Source organism: Amblyraja radiata, chromosome 26 (assembly GCF_010909765.2).
Source record: "Amblyraja radiata isolate CabotCenter1 chromosome 26, sAmbRad1.1.pri, whole genome shotgun sequence".
NCBI lineage: Eukaryota > Metazoa > Chordata > Chondrichthyes > Rajiformes > Rajidae > Amblyraja > Amblyraja radiata.
The window spans coordinates 6,485,710-6,512,541 of record NC_045981.1 but is presented as its reverse complement, the minus strand read 5'-3'; the positions used below and the strand labels follow the sequence as shown (position 1 = coordinate 6,512,541).

The following is a 26,832-nucleotide window of genomic DNA, read 5'->3' as shown; positions in this document are numbered from 1 at the left end:
TGTAATTGTGCAGAGATCAAAGATTGCCCACGTTCTTGCCCAAATGATTCTTTAAGCTCAAGTCGAATGTGTTTATCGGGCCTTCCGATGTAAAGGGTTGAGCGCCAGATTATCGTCATCTAGTGTTAGGAAACTAGGCGTATGTCATGGAAAGGTAGGGAAAGAGATGCGAAATATCAACCAAGACAGTTTAGTTTCGGCACGAGTTTCCAGCGTGTGTGGTTGTATTGGAAGTGCAGCTATTATAACCGTGTACTGTGTTCCAGCAATAACCCGAAGCCATGGGGGATGCGGAGATGTCCGTGTTTGGACCGGCAGCATTGTATTTGCGTAAGTCTGATAAGGAAAGGATTGCAGCGCAGAACCGTCCATTCGATGCCAAAACTGCCTGTTATGTCTACGAAGCCAAAGAACTGTACGTGAAAGGGAACGTCAAAAGTAAGGATGGTGGCAAAGTCACCGTGGAAACAGAGGGCAAAAAGGTCAAGAATTAAACGTGAATATATTATTTTTGAAATTCTTCACTGTATTGACTTTTCCTTAAATAACACGATGGCTTGTTGATGTATTTCAGATCCTAACTGTCAAGGACGACCAAATCTACCCAATGAACCCTCCAAAATTCGATAAAATAGAGGACATGGTCATGTTGACCCACCTGAACGAGGCATCCGTGTTGTATAACCTCAAAGAGCGTTATTCGGCCTGGATGATCTACGTAAGTACAACAACTAACACAGAAGGCCATCCTTTGACACAGCTCTCCAATTAGTTCTAATCTCCGTAGCTTCTTCCCAAAAGTCACACAGAACAATACGGAATCCAATTTCAAGTGCCGATGGAATGCGATTTCACATTTCGAGGAGTCTATGCCAGATATTAATAATTCCCTGAACGTAAAAAAAATCTCACCCCTAAAATGTAATTGGATCGGATCTGCAACATTTGTCCCTATGCACGTGTGCCCCATGGAGGATTCAGAAATTGCAGAATTTGAAGAAGCGCTGATATATTTGTACAAATCTGCATGGAAAATTTCAATGGATAAAAATATTCATCTCAACTCTGGGTCATTTCCTCGTTCCTTTAACCTGCCGTAATCTAGCCTCTTGCCGGTATATCCAACTTTTCCCTGGAGCCTCAATAATTCAGAACATCTGATTTTACCCAGTCTCCCCACATGCCTGTAGATTGTGCTCCTGTGTTCTGTTCAAGTAAACTTGCTTTGCTCCTCGACATGTGAATATAGTTGAAAGGAATTTGGCACTGCTGTTGCACTCGAATACCCAGTCATTTACCAAACCCTCTATCATCCTCCGACTCTGTTTACAAACCCATGGCAGGCACACTCTACCAGATTTTCATGGCAACTCCAGTGATTTAAAGACTCTTGCTCTTGCATCCTCTTCTAACTGCAAAATGGAAAGTTTAAATCAATAAATGAAAGAAACTTAATATGAAACTCCTCTCTGCCTGTAGACCTACTCTGGGTTGTTCTGTGTCACCGTGAACCCCTACAAATGGTTGCCCGTGTACAATCCCGAAGTTGTAATTGGATACAGGGGGAAGAAGCGTCAGGAAACTCCTCCCCACATCTTCTCCATCTCCGACAGCGCTTATCAGGCCATGTCAACTGGTAAAGAGAGTTCCATTTTCCCTAGTATGGTACTGCGATTTTGATTTCTTTAAATTAGAATCATGGCACGAATTCATACATAATTTTTCATTTGACTTACAGACCGGGAAAACCAGTCTATCTTGATCACGTAAGTGTTGTACTTTCTGGTTACCCTTTTAAACCATTTTATTGCTTGTGGGATAATTGCTGCTTTCTTCACGATACACTGTCACCTCCTCCAGCGGAGAATCCGGGGCGGGGAAGACGGTGAACACGAAACGTGTCATCCAGTACTTCGCATTGGTTGCAGCTGTCAGTGACGTGGGCAAGAAGAAGGAGGCGCAAGCAGCATCCGGCAAGGTAGGGTCAGAAGCGACTTCAGACATTCGGAAACTTCTCATGGCTTAGTTGGAATTCATTTCTTCACTTAGTCAATTCTCCAACTCAGGGTGACCAAATGTATTTTTACAGGGGACCCTGGAAGATCAAATCATCCAGGCTAACCCACTGCTGGAAGCCTTCGGAAATGCCAAAACTATGAGAAATGACAATTCGTCTCGCTTCGTAAGTCCCTTGAAACTTTCCTACGTTACACATCGTAATGCTAAATCTGGTGACTATCCAATTTAACATTGGAACGGTTTCAATAACATATTATGCTCGCTCTCTGATAGTGTTTCATCTCTGACTTGAATAACTTTTCACATTCAGGGTAAATTCATCAGGATTCACTTCGGTACCACTGGGAAGCTGTCTTCTGCTGACATTGAAACATGTAAGTAGAGCAGATCTAGATATTCAAACTTTGGTTACTATTCAAATAGTTGGCACGTTGACTTGTTCTTTGAATTAAATCTACATTTCCACGTGTCTCCCCAGATCTACTGGAAAAATCCAGAGTGACATTCCAGCTGAAAGCTGAAAGGAGTTACCACATTTTCTATCAGATGATGACCAATCACAAACCAGAAATCGTTGGTAAGATTCAAAGATTTGGAAAGTTTAAAAGTTTCAACATATTATTCTTTGTAATATTATTTTTCATTGCAGCCTCTAAGTGGACAGATATCAATAAAATTGCCGTTGTCAGCTTAATATAATGTTATGTTCAATTTCAGTTAATGTTTATTGTATATTGTCTCATCTACAATACTTTCCAGTATTCTTCTACAGTTTAAACTCAGTTTAACAATGGAAGAGGGAAAATTGAATTATATTGTTGGATTACATGCTGCCGTTCATTTGATTAATCGCAAATCCACCAACAGAGCATTTTGCTTCCAACAGAGTCTTGTCTCATTACCACAAACCCCTATGATTACTCATTCATCAGCCAGGGTGAGATCAGTGTTGCCAGTATTGATGATAAAGAGGAACTAATGGCAACTGATGTGAGTATCTATTACACACCATCATTTGTAGCTTCCTCTCTTGATAAGTGTATCGTAAGTGTGCAAATTTTTCCACATCCATTGCTTGCAATCCACCTTACTGAGCAAGACTTGGTTTGAGCCAGAATATTGAAAAATAGGAAAACTGTCATGAACCAGAGTTTCTCTGCATCATCTATAAAAATATTCAAACCTGTAAATTCTTAACCTAGAACGAGTGTCACGAGGATTATTCACATTTCCCAAGCCTTGATTACAAAACTCAGATAATGTTTCATTGTGTTGGTCTTTTGGATGTTGTTATTATGTTGGCATTGTGTTGGTACGTTGATATTTTGGATGCTACATCTGTTATTTGCATGTACAGACTGCCATTGATGTCCTGGGCTTCACCATTGATGAGAAGGGTGGCATCTACAAACTCACTGGAGCAGTAATGCACTTTGGAAACATGAGATTCAAGCAAAAGCAGCGTGAAGAGCAGGCAGAGCCTGACGGCACAGAAGGTATCCAGCGGAATGTCATTATATAATCATTTTAATATACTTACAATTAACGTTCAATCAAGTGCACAATTTAGTTTAGTTGTGTTGAAGTGGTTTGTAAATTTTTGTTTGTGAAATGATTATTGACTCTGAAAGTTACTGCAATGTCTTCCTCAACTAGTCCTGTAGTTGTATGTTGTTGTTCAAGTATATGGCATCCAAGGAGAGATAGCTGAATGGATAGCAAATTGGTTCCATGGAAAGAAGCAGAGGGTGATGGTGGAAGTTGCTTCTTGGACTGGATGCCTGTGACTATGGGTGTGCCTCAGGAATCAGTGCTGGGCCCATTACTGTTTGTCATCGATGATTTGGATAAGAACATACAGGGCAAGATTGGCAAGTTTGCTGATGATACAAAAGTGAGTGGTTTTGCAGATAGTGAAGATGGTTGTGAAAGATTGCAGCAGGATCTGGATTGATTGGCCGGGTGGGCTGAGGAATGGTTGATGGAATTTAATACAGAGAAGTGTGAGGTGTTGCATTTTGGGATGCTGAACAAAGGCAGGACCCACACAATAAATGGCAGGCCTCTGGGTAGTGTTGTAGAGCAGAGGGATCTAAGAGTATAGGTGCTTGGTTCCTTGTAGATAAGGTAGTCAAATAAGGTAGATAAGGTAGTCAAAAAGGCTTTTGGCACTTTGGCCTTCATCAGTCAGAGTATTGAGTATAGAAGTTGGGAGGTCATGTTGCAGTTGTATAAGACATCGGTGAGACTGTATTTAGAGTATTGGGTTCAGTACTGGGCACTGTGTTATAGGAGATATAATGTCATGCTTGAAAGGGTTCAGAAAAGATTTATAAGGATAAAGATTTATATTTAAAAAAAAGAAAGGGTTCAGAAAAGATTTATGAGGATATTGCCAGGACTGGAGGGTGTGAGATATCGGGAGAGGTTGAGTAGGCTGGGTCTCTTTTCCGTGGGGTGATCTTATAGAGGTGTACAAAATCATGAGAGGAATAGATCGGGCAGATGCAACGTCTCTTGCCCAGAGTGGGGGAAATCGAGGACCAGAGGACATAGGTTCAAGGTGAAGGGGAAAATAATTAATATGAATCCGAGGGGTATCTTTTTCACACAAAGGGTGGTGGGTGCATGGAACGGGCTGCCAGAGGAGGTAGTTGAGGCTTGGACTATCCCATCTTTTTAGAAACAGTTAGACAGGTATGTGGATAGAACAGGTTAGGAGGGATATGGACCAAGCGCAGTCAAGTGGGCCGAAGGGCCTGTTTCCTCACTGTATCACTCTATGACTCTAGAACAGATCTCAAAAGGGAATCGTCATAATTCTTTATCTTTCTAATATTACTCAGTGTAGGGTAATTGGGTATGAATGTGAAGTAACAGCCTGGAGCATCTCGTCGGTATTTCCAACATGGTCAATTGCTCTTTATTTTGTCCTAGATGCCGACAAAGTTGCCTATCTAACCGGCCTCAACTCAGCAGATTTACTAAAGGCATTGTGCTATCCACGAGTCAAGGTTGGCAATGAATTTGTGACCAAAGGTCAGACGGTTCAGCAGGTACAGTTACCAAGACACTAGGTCATATAATACATCAATACTTAAAGCATTTAATCTGGCCTGCTGTTTTCTATATTGCTTTACTGCTTTATTTCAGGTCTACAACTCAGTTGGTGCTCTTTCCAAATCAATTTTTGAGAAAATGTTCTTATGGATGGTGGTCCGTATCAATCAACAACTGGACACAAAGCAGGCCAGACAGTATTTCATTGGTGTGCTTGATATCGCTGGTTTTGAAATTTTTGATGTAAGAATCAGAAACTTAAATATTTATCAAAATATACTATTTAAATCAAAGTTAGAGCACCTTATAATTTCCTTGTATATATTTCTGTATTTGTTCAGTACAACAGCTTGGAGCAGCTATGTATCAACTTCACAAATGAGAAACTGCAGCAGTTCTTCAACCACCACATGTTTGTTCTGGAACAAGAGGAATACAAGAAGGAAGGAATTGAATGGGACTTCATTGACTTTGGTATGGATCTGGCTGCTTGCATTGAGCTCATTGAGAAGGTAATGAATGTCATGTAAGACATGAATGAGAATTGAATATTGTTTTAGTATATTGTTGCTAGGAAATGCTCATAAGAAATAAACATTGGCATCCACACAGCCCATGGGTATCTTCTCAATCCTCGAGGAGGAGTGTATGTTCCCCAAGGCCTCAGACACTTCCTTCAAGAATAAGCTGTATGATCAGCACCTTGGAAAGTCAAACAACTTCCAGAAGCCCAAGCCAGTCAAAGGAAAGCCTGAAGCTCACTTCTCACTGGTCCATTACGCTGGCACTGTGGACTACAACATTTCTGGCTGGCTGGATAAGAATAAGGATCCACTGAATGAAACTGTAACTGGGCTCTTCCAGAAGTCATCGGTGAAACTCTTGGCTCATATCTACGCTGCGGTTCCTGATGGTAAATCTCTGCTACAAGCAGTTGTTACCAATATTTTTTTTACTCGCATCGATCTCTTCCTTTTCCTAATCCTCGTGGAACAACATCTTTTGTTTCTTTGCAGCTGAAGGTGGTGGTGTTAAGAAAGGAAGCAAAAAGAAGGGTTCTTCCTTCCAGACAGTGTCTGCTCTATTCAGGGTAAGGTTTTCTCATTCGATAGATATTTCAGTCCATACGGAAATATGTCACAATATCTTCATAGCAAAACTTGATTGAAATGTAAGAAGTCGAAAATAAGACAACCTTCTGTGATTCTGATAAACATCTTACAAAGAAATAGAGATTACTATCAATTTGTTACATATCTCAAAGGAAAACCTGGCGAAGCTGATGGCGAACCTGAGAACCACACATCCACATTTTGTGCGCTGTATAATCCCCAATGAGACAAAGACACCAGGCAAGTTTGATTCTTTCTCTATCTTACACTTCATGACATAGTTGTTACATAGGGAAAATAAAACATCTAAAAACATGAACATTGTACTAAATTGCCTTTAGCTGGATCATATTGTAAACAAAATGAACGGCTGTTGTATTTTAATGTTCATTTTATATCTATCAGGTTCTATGGAAAATCACCTTGTCATACACCAGTTGAGGTGCAATGGTGTGCTGGAAGGTATCAGAATTTGCAGGAAGGGATTCCCAAGTAGAATAATCTACGGTGACTTTAAGCAAAGGTAAAATACATTTCAAACACTGCACCAATTTTCATTCTGATAAAGATATTTATTCTTTGTTGAAAATAAACATCTAAGTATGTTAATTTTTTTAATTAATAAAATAGATATAGGGTTCTCAATGCCAGTGCCATTCCTGAAGGTCAGTTCATTGACAGTAAGAAGGCCTCTGAAAAGCTACTGGGATCCATTGATGTAGATCACACGCAGTACAAATTTGGACACACAAAGGTAAATATCTCAAGCGTAATTTTAACATTTTGAAGTAATAGGCTGATGATAGTAAGCAATACCTCCCAAGGGAGGTGCAATTTGAATGAAAGAATAATTACCTCTTCCCGCTGTTCCATTAATGCCCAAACTTCCAGAGTCCACTCACTCCTCCACATACATAAGCAATTGTATGGGACAGGACAAGAAAATATGGCAATAAAATATGAAAATTACAGGAAAAATGACGTGCTATTTTCGCGAATTCATTTCTCTCGCATTGCAGGCATTTTATCCATCCCTATCTGCTCGTGAAAAGATAGTCATAAGCCACCTTCTCAATCAGCGGTAATCCAAATGTGCATACTACAGGTGTTTTAATAGATAATAGGAACACCAAAGTAATTGTTCTTTTTGCACTGAACATATGTAAAATGAAACCTTGTATTCCTTTCTTTAAGGTATTCTTCAAGGCTGGTCTCTTAGGTACACTTGAAGAGATGAGAGATGAAAAGTTGGCACAGCTCATTACCCGCACTCAAGCTATTAGCAGAGGCTATTTGATGAGGGTTGAATTTAAGAGAATGATGGAAAGGAGGTAAATGTTACTATTTAAAACATGCACAAGTCTATCTGCCAACAATGAATATCTTTTATCTTCACCCACCGTTTATATTTACTCAAGTAATGGAAGGATTGTCATGCATTGAATTTCTTGTTTATGTGTGTCCTTTAGGGAAGCTCTATATACTCTACAGTACAACATCCGTTCATTTACCAATGTCAAACACTGGCCATGGATGCAACTGTACTTCAAGATCAAACCTCTCCTGAAGAGTGCTGAAACTGAAAAGGAAATGGCAAATATGAAAGATGAGTTTGAGAAAACTAAGGAGGCACTTGTTAAATCTGAAGCACGGAGGAAGGAATTGGAAGAGAAAATGGTGTCTCTTGCCCAGGAAAAGAATGATCTCCAACTTCAAGTCCAAGCAGTATGAATATTTCTTGTGTAGTAAACTATATGCTGTATTTACCCTTAAAATCAGCCAAGTAAAATTAGTTTCATAATTTTTCTATAGGAAAGTGAAACCCTGGCAGATGCAGAAGAAAGATGCGAGGGATTGATTAAAAATAAGATTCAACTAGAGGCTAAAATGAAGGAAGCTAACGAAAGATTGGAAGATGAAGAGGAGATGAATGCTGAGCTGACAGCTAAGAAAAGGAAACTAGAGGATGAGTCCTCAGAACTGAAGAAAGATATTGATGACTTGGAGCTCACATTAGCCAAAGTAGAAAAGGAAAAACATACCACTGAGAACAAGGTGATCTTGACACCTAACATAGGCAACTCGTAGAATATTTTTATATGTGATGATCACATGTCCTCAATTCCTGTTCTTTTTTGTTGTTGCTGAGTTTAGGTTAAAAACCTCACTGAAGAGATGGCTAGTCTTGATGAAAGTATTGCTAAGTTAACCAAGGAAAAGAAAGCTTTCCAGGAGGCCCACCAGCAGACCTTGGATGATCTCCAGGCTGAGGAAGACAAAGTCAACACTCTGACCAAAGCAAACTCTAAATTGGAACAACAAGTTGATGATGTAAGTATTTTAAAACATAACCAAATCAGATATTTGTTTTACAATTTTCATTGTATGAGGTCAGTTCTAATAAAAAAACATACCGTTTCTTTAAAAGCTTGAAGGTTCTTTGGAGCAGGAGAAGAAACTCCGCATGGATCTGGAACGTGCTAAGAGAAAGCTTGAAGGCGACTTGAAGCTGTCTCAAGAAGTAACAATGGACTTGGAGAATGACAGGCAACAACTGGATGAGAAACTAAAGAAGTCAGTATTTAACATTCTGAACAAATGTGTTTTGAAAACACACTGTTTACATTCTCAACTTATATGTGATGGTTCTTGAACACTATATATCCGCAATTGTTTAAACCAGTGTACATTGGTTGAAATAACTGCAGAAACATAGTTTTTTATGCAGAGGGTGCCGAGTGCCCGGAATGTGCTGCTGGGGGTGGTGGTTGAAGCAGATGTGTTGGTGGCATTCAAGAGAATATTGCATAGGCATACAGATATGCTGGGAAAGGAGGGATACGGGTTATGCACAGGGAGGTAAGTGTTGGTCTTGGCATAATGTTTGGCACAGAAATTGTAGGTAGAAGGGTTTGGTCTTGTGCTGTACTGTTCTATGTTCTATGTACATTGGCGTAATGAATAATAAAGTAATACAGAGGAAATAGGAATTATTTTAAATGTCTGCAACATTTTATATAATTAATGCCTCAGCACAAAGAAAATAAGGCTAAATTTGTGAATGTTACAGAACTTTATTAATTAATTTGTTTAATTTATTTATTTCGTTCTTACTTTTAAAAGGAAGGAGTTTGAAATCAGCCAGCTTCAAAGCAAAGTTGAAGATGAGCAGGCTATGGGTTCCCAACTGCAGAAAAAGATTAAAGAATTACAGGTGATGGATAAGTCCAGTAAAATTATCAATGCCTTTCAGTGAAAGTCATGCACATGAATTGATACTACTGGTTCCATGATTATAATCAATGCATATTTATCTTAAGGCTCGTATTGAGGAGCTTGAGGAAGAAATTGAAGCTGAACGTGCCGCTCGCGCTAAGACTGAGAAACAGAGAGCCGATCTTTCTCGGGAACTTGAAGAGATCAGTGAGCGACTGGAAGAAGCTGGTGGGGCAACTTCAGCTCAGATTGAAATGAACAAGAAACGAGAGGCAGAATTTCAGAAAATGCGCCGTGACCTGGAAGAATCCACCCTCCAGCACGAAGCCACAGCTGCTGCTCTTCGCAAGAAGCAGGCTGACAGCGTTGCAGAACTTGGGGAACAAATCGATAACCTGCAGCGGGTGAAGCAGAAGCTTGAGAAGGAAAAGAGTGAACTGAAGATGGAAATTGATGACCTCGCCAGCAACATGGAATCAGTGTCCAAAGCTAAGGTACGGTGATAGAGGACACTAAATACTAGTAGAGTTTAACTAACAATTTGTGTTCATTTTGTGTCTCGTTTCTTGAAAACTGGTTGTTTTGATTTCAGGCAAACCTTGAGAAAGTAGCACGGACACTAGAGGACCAGGTCAGTGAAATGAAGACCAAACACGATGAACATCAACGGTTGATCAATGACTTATCAACTCATAAAGCACGTCTTGCAACAGAAAACGGTAATGATTATTTCTATATTATGTAGCATGTATGCATCCACTGCAAGATTTTTACAAAGCATAAAATGAGCTTCACAGCCAAATGAGAAGGCACCCTTGAAAGATATCCAAAGAACTGTGCCAAGTTGAGGATGGGTCAGACCATGCTGGTTAGTCTCAGCATTTTATCTTCGTCATGAAGATTTCCTGAGTAACATTGCTCCTATATCCTTGCTCAATATCTTTAGTTTCACTTCTAACAGAACAATAGCTTCCTTGAGATTATTAGAGTAACAGAAATAATGACACAAGGCCAGCTTTAGAACAAAACTGTAAAGTATTCAGGATGGGTTCAGATTTAATGTGGTTAGGTTAAATTTTAATTTTATAACTGAGCAGGCCTGTAGCCTGAATCCCTTCCTAATTTTGGTGAAAGGACACAAATGGCCTGTGTGATGGCATGTTGTTCTCAGATCAGTCTCCTTTTCCACACCAGAGTCTAACATTTGTCACAAGGTCAATGATTTAAATATTAGATGGCCTCTGTTTTTCATCACAATACAGAATGTGTAACCTTACGATGTGATATTTTAGCTTGCCATCTCTACTCATTCGCAGGTGAGTTGAACCGCCAGGTGGAGGAGAGAGAGACCTTAGTATCTCAGCTAACAAGAGGAAAACAAGGATATACACAACAGCTCGAGGAACTGAAGAGGCAGCTGGAAGAAGAAACAAAGGTATCAAAATAATATTCTGTAAATCTTTGTTTCAGAAGAATACAACATAAACAATAATACTGGGACAGAACATGCTGGGAAATGCTGACAGTTCCATATCACACCACAGCCAATCATGCTCACAACCACCCTATTTCTATTCATCCCGACTATAAATGAACAAGGTTCAATAACGCACCAAGAATTAGAGGTATTATTTTGATTCTTAACCTTCACAATCTGCGCAATATTGATTTCAGGCTAAGGGAGCCCTGGCCCATGCTCTACAATCTTCCCGCCACGACTGTGACCTGCTCCGTGAACAATATGAAGAGGAGATGGAGGCAAAGGCTGAGCTCCAGCGTGGAATGTCCAAGGCCAACAGTGAAGTGGCTCAGTGGAGATCAAAATATGAAACTGATGCAATCCAGCGCACAGAGGAACTGGAAGAGGCCAAGTATGTAACAAAGAAGAACCTGTGTTCAAGCACCATATTCTGTCAAATGGTTTTACTGTAACATTCTCTGGATTTGTACTTCTCAGAAAAAAACTTGCTCAGCGTCTGCAAGATGCAGAGGAGCATATAGAGGCCGTGAACTCCAAATGTGCTTCACTGGAAAAGACTAAACAGAGACTACAGAATGAAGTGGAGGATCTGATGATAGATGTAGAGAGGGCAAATTCAGCAGCGGCAGCTCTGGACAAGAAACAAAGAAACTTTGACAAGGTAAGAGCAGAATATTTTCCCCGTCTTGCCTTTTTCGTTATTCTAAAGAAAGTTAACAACATCATGTTGATATCAAAACAACAATCCAGATGCAGTGAATCACTGGAATGGCTGCATAACTGTGGATTAGATCCAATTGTTGAACAGAGGGGTTTGGCCACCCACCCCAGCACTCACTCCCAAATATCTATGAACATTGAGTCAAATAAAATTATGACGGAATGGGCAGAGTTTGGTTAAATAAACTTACCAAACCATCTGTAGAAAAGGCAGGTGAATGCTCATTGCCTCGTAGAACAGTGGTTCATGATTAATGGCTTCCTCTTCCTATGTGTGAAATCAAGCTTAATACTCAATTAGATCTCATTGAATACACTGGGTCATTTAAAGATAAGAAATGGTCGTTTTCAACTCTGCAAGAAAACAAATATTGTCCCCCTATTGTGGCCTAATAAATATGAATAAATGAATTCAGTGTGTCCACCCACACACACGCATGCAAATCATGATTTATTTTGTTAAGACAGGGTACATTACAATAATTGCCGTACAGGGTATTATTCGAGTTTTCAAATTAAACCATATAACGACACATTGTCTCACTTTGGCACTAAACTATCATTACTCCCATCTTTCATACACAACGCTTACTAATGTACAATATAGATTCTGGCAGACTGGAAACAGAAGCAGGAGGAAACACAGGCGGAGCTGGAAGCTGCTCAGAAGGAAGCGCGCAGTCTAAGTACTGATATCTTCAAGATGAAGAATGCCTATGAAGAGTCTCTTGACCAACTGGAAACTCTTAAACGAGAAAACAAGAATCTACAAGGTAAGTGCTCAACTTCTCTTGTCATGTAAATGTGTTAAGTTGCTAAACTTATTTAAATGATGTGCTCAATCTGGGAGTTAGAACACATAGTTCCATCTTTTACAAAAACTACCTGCACCTGCATTCACAATGAAACAAACAGCAATTGCTTAGTGCGGGAATCTGGGGTCAGCTCGCCTCCATTGATCAGTCTCTTCCATTCCCCTTAGCATAATTGAGTAAAATAAAGTAAAGTAAAATTCACGAAAAGCCAAGGCACTCTGAACATAAATCCCCTTGAGATTAGTTATATAGAGTGTCATAGAGTGATACAATACAATACAATACAATTTATTGTTATTTGAACCTCAGTGAAGCTCAAACGAAATTCCGTTTCCACAGCCATACAAACAAAGACAATTTCCTACAGACATACACACAATTTAATTCACACAAACATCCATCACAGTGAACCCATTGTGATGGAAGGCAAAGTCTTTTCTCTCCCCTGTACTCCATTTCTCTCCCGATGTCCAAGCCCCAGGCGGGCGATGATAAGTCCCACGGCCATTTTAGGCCGTGCCGGGCGATTTACGGCCCCGCTCCCGGTCTAAAAGTCACAGTGTTGGAGCCCCCAGCGGGCGCTGTAATGTCCCACGGCCATGAATCCGCGCCGGGCGATGTACGTCCCAGCTCCGGGTCGTTCCAACCCCGCGACACGGGCTGGAGAAGTCGCGTTGCGGGAGCTCCGGGAAGCGGTCTCTCTCTCCACCCGGACCCGCGAGCTCCTGATGTCCCAGTCCATTGGACCTGCGGCTGCGTTGCTGGAGCCTCCGAGCCACAGGAGTCGAGTCGCAGCAGCGAGTCACCACCGCTCCCCATGCTCCGAGGCCGGCCAGCCCCACGATGGTGAGTCCGCAGCTCCGCAGTCTCCCGAGCCCACGGGTCGTTCAGGTTGGAGGCCGCTCCACGGTGCTAGGTCCCAACGACAACGGAGACCCGACAGGGAAAAGGTCGGGTCTCCCGGACAGGGAAGAGATTTTAAACAGTTTCCCCCTCCCCCCTCCGCCCCCCACATATACACAGTTAAAAACACGATTAAAAAACACAAACAACTACATTTAACTAGACAAAAAATTAAAAAAAGACAGACAGGCTGTAGGGGCCGCTACAATGGGTGAGTCGCGCAACCATTAGCCATACAGTGTGGAAACTGACACTTCTGCCCTTATAAATCTTTTCTCAACCCTTTCAAGCTTGACAATATCTTTCCTATAACATGGTGTCCAGAACTGAACACAATATTCTAAATGCGGTCTCACCAACGTTTTATACAACTGCAACATGACCTACCTACTTCTATGCTCAATACTCTGACTGATGAAGGTTAATGTGCCAAAAGCCTTTTTGACCACGTTATCTACCTGCGACTCGGCCTTCAGGGAACCATGCACCTGTACTCCTAGATCCCTCTGCTCTACACCACTCCCCAGAGGCCTACCATTTGCTGTGTAGGTTCTGCCCTTGTTAGACTTCTCAAAATGCAACACCTCACACTTCTCTGTATTAAATTCCATCAACCATTCCTCCACCCACCTGGCCAATCGATCCGGATCCTGCTGCAATCTTTCACAACCATCTTCACTATCTGCAAAACCAATCACTTTTGTATCATCAGCAAACTTGGTTGACTGGGAGCATGACCACAGCGTTTATAATGATGTACTAAATTTTTATTGAAAATGCTGAAAACACTCAACAGGTCAAGCTGCATCCATGAAAGGAGAAATAGAGTTAACATTTTAGGTCAAAGATCCATCATCAGATACTGCCTGACTTGCAGTGTTTCTAGCATTTTGTTTTGTTTCAGTTTTCCAACATCTGCAGTTTTCTGATGCTCGCCTCAATAAGTTTTAACTACTTCAACTCTGTTCTGAACAAAACCTTATGTATGCATTTTGTAAGTCGCTAAGATAAATATGTCATGATTTTATAAGGAAACCTTTCATTTTAGTGACAAATTATGCTTTTCTCTTCCTTGATTGAAATATTTTGTCATCTTTAAAATAATTAGACCTCCTGATGGCATAATTTCTACCAACTCTATAAAAGGGAGTATCTGTGCCTCAGATATGTAGGCAGTGTCCTCCAAAAATCAGCAACAAATGCCACTTGTTGACTGGTGTCCAGAACATCTGGATCATTGTGAAATTCACTTCCTAGCCATTGTACTACAAACTATTCAAGAATGATCTCAGTTCACCAGGATCATTACATATCATCCTTGCATTTATTTTGCAATCAGCATTAACCTACAACATAAACCTAATTTGAAATTATTTTCACAAAACAGAGGAGATTTCTGATCTGACTGAGCAACTGGGTGAAAGTGGCAAAACCCTCCATGAGATGGAAAAGGCAAAGAAGACAGCTGAGCGTGAGAAGTGTGAAATTCAGTCAGCATTGGAAGAAGCAGAGGTAACATTTATACTTTCACCAGCAGTACATGTTACAAACTGAACTTTAGACCAACCGTATTTCTCAGATGGCCCAGCAGTTTTTCACGGCAGTTGAATAAATCAAGCAGTATGTAAAAGATATAAAAAGGATACATTCAAAAGGAAAACACTAAATAGTCAAAGTAGCATCTACTGACACTAATTGAAGGATTACTCTTTTCACGGCACAGATTATTTTACCATGGAATAATTAATCAACAACAAGATTTATATATTGCCCATTATAACAAGATGGTAGTTAAGCTAGTTTGAGGGAAGACTTTCTAAATAGAACACAGTTCAAATGACGACATATTAAATAAAAACAACAAATGCTAGAATTATTCAGTTGGTCAACCAGCATCAGTGGAGAGAGAATCAATTAATTTGTGATTCTTTGCCAGTATTGTGCTGGAAATCATATCTAATCAATGGAATGAATCTCAGAGGTACTGCTGATTGTGGAGAATTTCCAGGTACACACATACACAACCAGCATAGTAATGAACAAGCTGACTATTTTACAGAAATACCATATAAAGGTTATGTTGACCATGACCCCTTTGGTCGCTGAGCTACCCGATCTGGTAAATCTCCATTTTTAAATTCCCAGCTGTTTCCTATAACCTCCTCTAACCCTACACCCGCCAAGATCTCAATACCCCTCCAGTTCTTGCCATTTACTCGATTACTCCACCACTGCTGTATGTGCATTTAGATTCCTTGGACCACCCAACTGGAATTCCCTCATTACCTTGTTCTATCTCTCTCTATTCTACCTCTTTCTATGTATTTGTGTTATAACTCCTTGAAATTGATGGGGCTTTTTTATGTAATGCTCCTTCAAACACCATTTCAAATGTGGGACACAAAATGTAATTTACTATCAATTAGCTGACAAATAAAAGATTTCTTCAACAAAGGTTAGCGAACAGCAACTCCTCACTCCTAGGAGACAGGATACGGATGAATTCACACAAAAATCCAACTGTTTCCCCTCAATGATCATTTGCATATAGCAAAACAAAAAATAATTTGGGATTCAGGAAAATTCCAATAGCTAATTTTTCAATAAAACAACTGTGGCAAATTACTTTCTTCATGTAGTGATGTCGAAGTTCTTAATAACAATTTCCTTGGAGGAATTTAATTCAGCATCAAATTGTTCTGCTCTTGTTCAAAACATCTATTATGTGTGGGATCCAAGAATGTTTGGAGCTGTTATATAGGTTACTATGCAAGTCATAATGTAATGTTCCAGAGAAAGTCTAATTTAATGTATACCAATATCAGAACATGAAAAGCAACAATGCAGGAAATAAACAAAAATCTCTCTTGTAGGCCTCTCTGGAACATGAGGAGAGCAAGATCCTCCGCATTCAGCTGGAACTGAACCAAGTGAAATCTGAAATTGACAGAAAGATTGCAGAGAAAGACGAGGAGATCGATCAGCTGAAGAGGAACCACCAGAGAGTTGTGGACACAATGCAGAGCGCTTTGGAGGCTGAGGTCAGGAGCAGGAATGATGCCTTGAGAATCAAGAAGAAAATGGAGGGAGATCTAAATGAAATGGAGATTCAGCTGGGACATGCCAATCGCCAGGCTTCAGAAGCTCAAAAACATCTTAGAAATATACAGGGTCAATTGAAGGTCGGTATGATGGGATAATGACTTCCAGTTTACAATAAATTTATATTGCTAAATATTGTGCAATTATCAATTAATTAAGTAGTCGTTACATTTTCCTATAAAAGCTTTGTAATAATACTTGTTATTTCAAATGTTAAATAGGTAAAATCTAATGAAAAGGTTATTAAAAATGGTACTAATATGAAATAAATATTTAGACGTTACCATAATATCTGATAGTAAAACAAGCCTGTGTCTACACAGGACGCCCTGATACAACTGGACGATGCCCGCAGAAGCCAGGAAGACTTGAAGGAGCAACTGGCCATGGTGGAGCGCAGAAGCGGCCTGCAACAGGCTGAGATTGAAGAAATGAGAGCCGCTCTGGAACAGACAGACCGAGCTCGCAAAATTGCTGAACAAGAGCTGGTCGATGTCACCGAGAGAGTTCAGCTGCTGCACTCTCAGGTCTGTGTCCATACATTAACATCACTTTGAATCTAATAAGCTTGCACGTCCTGCTGCATAGAAGCATGCTGCCGTGGTTAAGGACTGAAATGGCCAAGGGCCAGAAAAGGTCATGGATGAACTTAACAACAGGATCTGAAAAAAGGTCCCAACCTGGAACGTCACCTACCCATGTTCTCCAGGGATGCTACCTGGCCTGCTGAGTTACTCCAGCAGTTTGTGTCTTTTTTGTTGTTGTAAACCAGCATTTGCAGTTCCATGTTTTTTTTACATTTCCTGCCCTGGGCCCAACTGGCCTTTAGAAGGATCTCTCGTGAAAGGCAGGTCTGTTTGTGGACTATAATGACTGCAATGTGGGATTCATGAAATGAACGCCCAACAGACTCTTGCAGCATAATTTAAATATGCTAAATGCCTAAGTCACACCAAAGCATGACATCATGTTCCCTCCAACAGAGGAATTGACAGAACATAGGTGTTTAATTACTTTGTTCACGCAACACTCCACCTTCTTGTGCTAGGGTTTTATATTCGCATTGATCATCGGACAAAACCTTACAAAGTTTGTCTTTTTCCTCCAGAATACAAGCCTCATCAATACAAAGAAGAAGCTGGATGCCGACCTGAATCATATCCAGTCTGAAATGGAAGAAACTATCCAAGAGGCAAGAAATGCTGATGACAAAGCAAAGAAGGCTATCACTGATGTAAGTCAAAAGTTATTTTAATTTTTAATTTGTTTTTTGTGCAAATATCGATTCATATTCATTTCAAACACCTAGTTGGTATGATTTTGATTTTGAAATTAAATGATGATTTGCCCAATTGCCTCATATTGCAAGGCTGCCATGATGGCTGAAGAGCTGAAGAAGGAACAGGACACCAGTGCTCACCTTGAACGAATGAAGAAGAACCTCGAGCAGACAGTGAAGGACCTGCAGCTTCGCCTGGATGAGGCTGAGCAGCTGGCAATGAAAGGAGGAAAGAAACAACTCCAGAAACTGGAGGCCAGGGTAAATATTGAGGCTGTTTCACAGCATGCAGCACAATGAAACCTTTGGATATGAGATTAATATCATGCAATTAATCTTATTTGCTGGCCTTATAGGTGCGTGAGCTGGAGAATGAGCTGGAGGCCGAGCAGAAACGAGGTGCTGATGCCATTAAAGGTGTTCGCAAGTACGAAAGAAGAGTCAAAGAAGTGACCTATCAGGTATTGCAAAAGGAAAATAATCTCATTATTTGGTGTGGCATAAAACTATGGGATTTAATAATATTTATTGATCTTACAAATGAGTACAAACATTGCTTTGTTTGCAATATTCACAGTCAGAGGAAGATAGAAAGAATGTTCTGAGACTACAGGGCCTGGTTGACAAGCTGCAGATGAAGGTTAAAGCCTACAAGAGACAATCTGAGGAGTCCGTAAGTCACTAGTTCGTCGATTTTCGTAAGGTTTCTATAAAACTAACATCTAGGTATATAGAACCATTTTGATTACACTGTTAATCCCCGACTCTTTAATAATCTTGAAAGAAATATTACAGGCCCCTTGATCATCATTGCTTTTGGCTTTTCGCCATTTAGAAAGTATTCGTTTTTTTCATTTCTCAATCTGAAGTGAATGATCCAATATTTCCTAACATTTATTTGCCAATTTGTAAGTGAAGCTTTCTTTAACATTGCATACAATTGTGCCTATTTATGTTCCCCCTGGAAGATATGGACATCTGGTTTGGTGTCCTTATTTGGATGTCTGGTTTGCTAATTATTTTCAACCATGGTAGTTAATTGTAACTGCAGCCCTGATTCTTCCAAGTCTACATCCTGACAATATGATACCTGTGCATTATGTCCATTCTTGGAAATAAGATAAAATCAGGATTAGAAGTAGACCCAAGGACCACTATATGTATTGACATTTTGTTAAGCGAATGTTGCTCAGTCTGAGCTGGGTTTAAATTCAGTAACTATAGTAAATACAAAAGATCAGTACTAAGCCAGTTCATTATTCAATCTTCACTCTTAAAAATACATGCAGAAATCACTGTTCTGATAAAATAATGATAAATGGCAATAACTTTATGAATAATTTACAGGAATCTTATCCAGGTGACAATTTGCAATTCTCCTACCATGTTTGCAATCTGATGTTTCTTCACACTGTTTTCCTACAGGAGGAACAGGCCAATGTTCACCTGTCCAAGTTCAGGAAGGTTCAGCATGAACTGGAGGAAGCTGAGGAACGTGCCGACATTGCCGAGTCTCAAGTCAACAAACTTAGAACAAAAACCCGGGAAATTACTATCAAGGTATCGCAGCTAAATAAACTTTGGTAATAACTTGCACCATGGAAGTAATTATTTTAAATATCATGCTGGTAATATTCTGGGGGCATTCTTTCATTGCACTGATTTAACCATTTGCATTTCCTTTTCACCCATTAGAGCGCTGAAGAGTAGATGACAACATGAATTTCCCTAAAGAAGAAATCCACAGAATGTGTATTTCTTTGTGACATACTTTTTATAATTGAAATAATATTGAATGAAATAAAAGTGCAACACTGAATATTCTTTTTGTCGACTTGCCTTTGTCAGATGATTCAATAATCATGGTCGGATAAAAAAAAATGTGCTGATAGACTCCGGAGAAATTATATTATAAACATAAATGTTGGTGTGGGTATAGAATGAGAAAATATTGGAATGGTGTACTAAAACACTACTTAATTAAGACACAATCATATTTCACATCAGAAATGAATGAAGAACAAAAGTAGTATGAAGTCTAAAATATAAACAAAAAATGCTGGAAATGTTCTGCAATGCAGGCTGAATCTCTGGGAAAGGAAGCAGAGTTAAGTCCTTGACCTAAAACATTCATTCTGCTTTCTTCCCACATGTTTCATTTTCGGTATTTATTATTTCTTCGTAACGACATTTCAATTTATGCGGTGGAGATTTGTCCAAGCCTGTAAGTGTGCTAGTCCAAATTGAAATGCTTAGGCCAGGCTTCATCGTAGTTTCAGGCCCAGTCATTTTATTTCCCTTGCAGGTGCCATTATACTCCTAACAATAACGCATATATTTTGAAGTTGCCATTGGCAGAGTCACCAATCTTCCTTACAATTGCCAGAAATTCATTTTTGAAGCAGAATTTGAGTCGGCACCACCAGAGCGATTATGACAACTATCAAGTTGTAGGTCCATTTTAATTCCTGCTCCCAGGACATCGCTCACACTTTTTATGTACTTTTGAATTGTAAACACAAGCTGCGGAGAATGTAGCAGTCCATTGTACCCAACAAAGATGCATAGAAAGTGACACGATCGCCACCAAATAATTTTTGTATTAGTAAAACTAATAATTCAGAGAAAAATATTCACCAGAAGAATATTCTTCTCCTCGTGTTTAAATTAGTGTAATACTACTATGATAACAGACAAGGACAATCTGAAATATCATCTCTAAAAACTCACCTTAAGCATTGCAACATTTCCTCAGTACTGTACAAACTCCCCACACATAAGTAAGGGGATTGGGGTATTTAATTAGTGCAAGGTTATTCACTGAGTTGCTGACAACGTATTAAATTAATATTAAATTAACTTTGCTTGCAATCTGCTCTTCTCAATGCCTAACTTTTTCCACCATGTTTAGATGTAACTACCGGGTTAATCAGAACAGATGAGCCCAGTCTATATGGGCCAAGCAATTGTTCACCCCTTTAACTAATACAAATCACGATTGAGCATTGTGAAATCTATACCAGGGCGGTTAAAATATTGGTGCCTGTGTCAAAATTATATCGAGAGCAGAATAAAAAGGGGAAGGAAGATTGGATAAAGTGAAAAAAAAAAAAACGAATGAGACATTAAAAACTAAGAAACATTTATTTTAGAAAGCTTTCACAATATTTAAAGCTGAAATAGTGGAATCCACTCTTCTCTAAATTTACATTAAATGCTGGTAATTCAAATCCATCGTGTTGTTAAAAGCATACTTACATTGCAGTGGGCGGACTCACCTTTCTCAACAATCATGGCATCAATAAATTAGTTTGGCATCTCAACTTCATGTTTACTTCACTGATGAATCTCTTGCTAAGACACATTGAGTTATACCACTTTAGTCCGATATCCCCATCTGGAAACATTGTCTGTGGCTGCCTATACTTGAAATCAAACTGAAGACGCAGGAATCTGCAATAAAATATAACATACAGAAAGCCCTCAGCAGGTTAGGCAGCATCCTTGGAGAGAGAGAGAGAGAGAGAGAGAGAGAGGGGGGGGAAGAGAGAGAGACACACACACGGAACTAACACATCAAGTCAACTACCCTTTGTGTCAGAATAGTTCTGATGAACAACCTTCCATCTGATATCAGATGTTCATCCACACCTCAGCCTATTTCCAAGGTCTGGACTGCAACAGGGACTCGGGTAATGAACACTGATTAAAACCCCATCTGTGAAACACTTTGATAACCTCTAGAAGCTGGAGTTAAAGGTTTCTAATATTCAGGACTATTACAAGTTAGCAAAATTAAATAAAATATTAAAATATAAAAAAATACAGCTTTTTTATTTAATCAACAAAAATAATGACAAATAATTAAAAATATTAAAGCAACATAGAATCCCGAAGGAAATTAATGCAGTCTCTAATCCTGCACATTTGGAAGCAATTTCTTCAATGTTATTTTGAGTAATTAAAAATTCCGCCCAAATCTGAATTCTGTAACAAAGTTTCTAACATTGATAGTTAGCACAATTTTCCTGCCATTTATATAGAACTTGAGGACAGGTGATTAAAAATTCTTAGAATCAAAGAAGCTTCTGATCTAAGAAGAATCTAAATCTTAGCTCTAGTGATAGACACAAAATGCTGGAGTAACTCAATGGGTCAGTCGGCATCTCGATGGTTGAATGAATGGTTGTCATTTTGGATCGGAACCTTTCTTCAGACCAGAACCAAAATGTCTGCTATTCCTTTTCTCCAGATACTGCCTGACTCGCTGAATTACTCCAGCATTTTGTGTCTATTTATACCTTTGGTATAAAACATTTAAGACTTTTATAATCACAGCAGATACTCCAATATCTACCATTTTTGAAAATCTATTGCTATCATTCAGCAGCACAGAATTTTTTGCTCAAGAAAGCATTTAGTTCAAATAATGCATGTACCTCTACCGGCTCTGTAGTCTGCTTGACTGTTTCACTTCCATCTTAAATGTTTTTATTAACTCAGCTTCGATGATATACCAGTTGCGGTGCATTGATGCCAAATAATTTTCAGTAAAAACATTTTTCTAAGCTCTCTCTTATACTTGGTCATACTAATTCAAATTTTTTGTTTCTGATACAGCCTATCTTGTCAGCTAACAATGACACTTATGTAGATTTTCAGATTTCAGATTTTATTTTAGAGAACACAATGAGGGCATCATAATGGTTCTGTTCATGAAATCAATCAGGTAGCAACTTCTGTTCTCTACCCATATTCAGTTAGATATGGATATCCTTTCTTTCTTCACAAGGTTTCTAAAACCAGTTCCTGACAGAGATTTGGTGCAAAACCTCACAAAAAGTATGATGCTACTGTTACTGTCACTTAATTGTCCACAAAACATGACAGGAAGCATTGTGACTGCTGTATTCAGGAATGTGTGAATTTCCAGCAGCAAGAATTAGAATCACCAGTCATATAGACATATAGCACGGAAACAGGCCCTTTGGCCCAACTTGCCCATGCTGATCAAGATGACCCATCTACGCTAGTGTTACCTGCACACGTTTGGCCCATTAGACCCCTCCAAACTTTTACAATCCATGCAAATGTGCAAATGCCTTTCAAATGTTATTGTAGTTCCCGCATGAACTACTTCCTCTGGCAGCTTTTCCTGTATACCCATCGCGCACCATTACCGTGAAATAATCTCTCTGGCAGTAAACTGTAATAATAAAATCTTTGAATTTTAGTTCTTTAGAATTTGATTATTGTCAAAGTTTGTATTTAGAGAGTAAAACTTAATTTGACCCGAAGAGATACAAAGAACTGCAAATGTTAATTTACAAAAAAGACATAAATGCTGTAGTAACTCAGCGGGTCAGTAAGCATATCTGGAGAACCTGGATAGGTGACATCCTTCTTCAGGCTGATTATGGTGGGTGGGGAAGCTTTCTGCTCATCACAATCACTGAAGAAGTGTCCAGAGCCGAAAAGTCTCCCATCCATGTTCTCCAGAGAAGCCGCCTGGCCTGTTGAGTTACTCCAGCACTTTGTGTATTAATTTGACCCTATCTCTTATATCCCTCTTAATCAATCCTTAATCAATCCTTGTTTTTCTTCCTTTAGTGTGCTCTCTGAACACAAATTTGTATTGGAATGTACGTTTGGGATTAGCGATAAATACGTAAGAATCCTTTGTTTAGACAGACAGCAACTATTTAGCTGACACATTTCACAGATGCACTGCAGAGGGCACTATGCTGAAAGGAATCTCCCGTAGGAAACTATCCAAAACGCCAGGAAGATCTTTGGCAATTTGCAAGTCCGACGTTTTGGCAGGCAATAAAATTTCTAACCACACACTGCTTTTACTCTCTGCAGTTTTGGCTAAGATGATAATTAAATTGTATTATTATTGAATGTCGATAATACGGATGATTGGACTTCAACGCTGCCAGGCGAGCAGATTGCCCGCACTATTGGTTGTCATTCCTATTAATACCCCAACACATTTTAACTAGGTTTTTAAAAGATTGTGCACAGTATTATAATACATTTTCTAGTTAAGGCGGTAACGTTAAAAGGAGCGCAGGAGAGTGGAGGTCTGGTGAATGAGCGCATGGTGAGGCTGCTGCCGGACTGCACAATCACAAAATGCCAGCTGGCCGATTATAGTTTTAACGCATTTCCACAAAGACTGCACAATATAATACTTCAACGGTAGACTACCTCGTCAACACACGTTTTTAATTTAACCTTCTCTGAGCTATTTCAAACACTAATGCAATGGTAGCGGCACAATCCTGAGCAAAGAGCAAACTGCTGGAGGGGAAGACAGAATCTGTGGACGTGAGGAGGGAATCGATGTTTCAGTCGACATCCTGTGTACAGACTGTGTGTGTGTGTGTGGGTGTGGGTGTGGGTGTGGGTGTGTGTGTGTGTGTGTGGGTGTGGGTGTGGGTGTGGGTGTGTGGGGGGGGGGGGGGGGGGGGGTATACAGCCAGTAACAAAAGGTGTGAGCAAAGGGGAGGCGATAGGTGGCAGCTGAAACCTGGTGGTGAGAAGGGGAATGACGGGCAGGTGGAGTAGAGGAAACAGCGGTCGGGAGGTGATTGATAGAAGCAGATAAGGAGAGAGAATAAAGGAGACAAAAAAGATCCCGGTGGGGGAACGGGAGGATAGAGACAGATAGGCGAGAAGTGAACACAAGTGGCTGCTGATGCTGGAATCTGACAATTAAGGAAGGTGATAGTGGAACTAGATCATGGAAGGGAAGATCTGGGTGATTGGGTGGTGTCACAGTCTGCCCTCTCCTCATTCTCATCCACTTCACCTCCCAGCACTTTTCCACCGGTCCCTCCTTCTCCTCACCTGCCTGCCTGCCACTCCCCTCTCATCAGCCCAACTCTCCTCACCTGTTGCACTCCGTTGCCTCTGATCACCAATTAACCCAGTATACAGACTCTCCTCACCGTTCACACAGTGCCAGATTGTTCTCAGCATTCATGCAAGACTCTCCAGCGACTTCTCGACTTCCTGCCTGGCTTCGACTCTCCTTTCGTCTGTCCCTCGTAGGTTTGTTTGCATCGTGTGTTGGATCTCCTGGTTACCGGACTTTCCGCTACCCCGACTACGTCTCCTGCCTGCCCCTCTTCAGAACCCTCGCTCAATCCGGAGTCTCTGTGTGAGTACGGTGTACCCATTCCTGTGTTACTACTCTGTGTTACAGTTTCGTAATAAAGTTCATTACCAACTATACCTGCCTGATTCTGTGCTGCTATTGGGTCCAAGCTATACCCGTTACAGGTGGAGATGTTAGAAGAACCTAGATGGATCCGGATGGGAAAGCACACATGATATGGGTAACCTGAAACACGAAGGTGGAATGTTCATGCCATTGAGGTCCAGACTACCCAGAGGGAGTGTGAGGTGATGATCTTCGAGTTTGCGTTTGGTCGCACCATGGCCGTGGAATACTGTTAATAATTGAGCACATTTCGGAATAGGTGCGAGTACAGTTCCGATGATTACTGCATTTTAGTTGTGGCATGGAAAGCGGGAGAAGTTTTGAACAGATAGACAGATTTATCTTCGACCAACGTGATCAAATATCACTGAAATCGATACCTGGTTCTGTGTACTTCATTTCTGACACATCTCCGCTTGATAAATTTCCTCTTGGCAAATAATCAGAAATATCTAACTACTTCGCTAATGCGCAATTGCCGCATAATCAACACGTGCGATTAAATTCAACTTTTTAAAATTAAATATTAACGTCGTTTTCCCTCTCCGTGCAATGTGGATTTGGCCACCTAACATTCCTTACCTTGGTCAACTGCTGAATTGAGGCGCGTAACAGCTACTGCAACAGCAAAACAAAACACACCATTAACAAATGGACATTAACAAATTATACAAAATAAGTTAACGTTTTTTGAGCAAATTTCAAAACAATCCAATTCCAAGGCATGATTACAAAGGATACAGAATAACATCAATATGTCAAACATGGTAGAATATTTAAATAACTAATTCACAATTCGTCAAGTGTTAAGAAATCCGAATAGCAGAATTAGACGCGGACGCTTGCACGCCTGAACCGTCCGATAGTTTGTCGCGCAACCTATATACACGGAAACATTCTGCCTACACAGCTAGTCCGCTCCTTATTTGGTGGTTGAAAAGTGTGACGAACAGCTCTGGTTCTCAGATTAATTCTTGTTTTCTCCTATCAGGATAAAATTAGAGAAGCGGTGTCAATAGTTCCGCCGAGCTATTAATCCATGTCATCACGTCAAAAGCAGAAGCGGCAGAGCGAACGTGTGCCAGGTTTAACACTGCACCTTACCGGAATAAATGAATTTGCTAAAATAAAGTCATAAGGCACAAATAAAATTCAGCAAATTTATCTCCCTCCCCGCCAATATTTTAGTTTACAATAATTACTATAACTCTCGTTTTGAACGCGCGAAGTTTCATTGGAAATGCGAGACTTGATTTCTGTCCTCAAATGTCACTGAAATTAAATCCAGAAATCATCGTATTTCCTGAGCATCAAAAACAGATGTTGGCAGCCTATGAAAGTAAGCATGCAGGTACAGCAGGCAGTGAAGAAAGCGAATGGCATGTTGGCCTTTATAACAAGAGGAATCGAATATGGGAGCAAAGAGGTCCATCTGCAGTTGTACAGAGCCCTAGTGAGACCACACCTGGAGTATTGTGTGCAGTTTTGGTCCCCTAATTTGAGGAAGGACATTCTTGCTATTGAGGGAGTGCAGCGTAGGTTTACAAGGTTAATTCCCGGGATGGCGGGACTGTCATATGCTGGGAGAATGGAGCAGCTGGGCTTGTACACTCTGGAGTTTAGAAGGATGAGAGAGGATCTCATTGAAACATATAAGATTGTTAAGGGGTTGGACATGCTAGAGGCAGGAAACATGTTCCCGATGTTGGGGGAGTCCAGAACCAGGGGCCACAGTTTAAGAATAAGGAGTAAGCCATTTAGAACTGAGATGAGGGAACACTTTTTCTCACAGAGAGTTGTGAGTCTGTGGAATTCTCTGCCTCAGAGGGCGGTGGATGCAGGTTCTCTAGATACTTTCAAGAGAGAACAAGATAGGGCTCTTAAAAATAGTCTGG

General features: G+C 40.2%; 1 protein-coding gene and 1 long non-coding RNA gene across 2 annotated transcripts; one reads left to right on the top strand and one right to left on the bottom strand.

The window, feature by feature from the left end:
- The first annotated feature begins 281 nt into the window (after positions 1 to 281).
- On the top strand, positions 282 to 19,525 carry LOC116987835 (myosin-4-like). The gene is made up of 39 exons (XM_033044091.1): positions 282 to 482; positions 575 to 718; positions 1,480 to 1,636; positions 1,739 to 1,766; positions 1,861 to 1,978; positions 2,090 to 2,182; positions 2,330 to 2,393; positions 2,498 to 2,596; positions 2,906 to 3,009; positions 3,377 to 3,515; positions 4,957 to 5,075; positions 5,173 to 5,322; positions 5,421 to 5,591; positions 5,692 to 5,992; positions 6,096 to 6,169; positions 6,344 to 6,431; positions 6,597 to 6,714; positions 6,822 to 6,945; positions 7,386 to 7,522; positions 7,661 to 7,916; positions 8,004 to 8,246; positions 8,346 to 8,522; positions 8,620 to 8,765; positions 9,315 to 9,405; positions 9,512 to 9,901; positions 10,000 to 10,126; positions 10,724 to 10,842; positions 11,082 to 11,278; positions 11,365 to 11,548; positions 12,215 to 12,380; positions 14,713 to 14,837; positions 16,199 to 16,507; positions 16,751 to 16,954; positions 17,536 to 17,661; positions 17,797 to 17,967; positions 18,063 to 18,167; positions 18,284 to 18,379; positions 19,132 to 19,266; positions 19,402 to 19,525. The coding sequence occupies exons 1-39, from the start codon at positions 282 to 284 to the stop codon at positions 19,414 to 19,416; spliced, it is 5,811 nt and encodes a 1,936-aa protein (XP_032899982.1). The 3' UTR covers positions 19,417 to 19,525.
- Positions 16,311 to 25,807, bottom strand: LOC116987841. The gene is made up of 3 exons (XR_004415806.1): positions 25,520 to 25,807; positions 20,985 to 21,159; positions 16,311 to 16,386 (listed from the first exon to the last, which is right to left on the bottom strand). It is a non-coding gene; the product is annotated as an uncharacterized LOC116987841 (long non-coding RNA).
- Between the last annotated feature and the right edge of the window lie 1,025 nt (positions 25,808 to 26,832).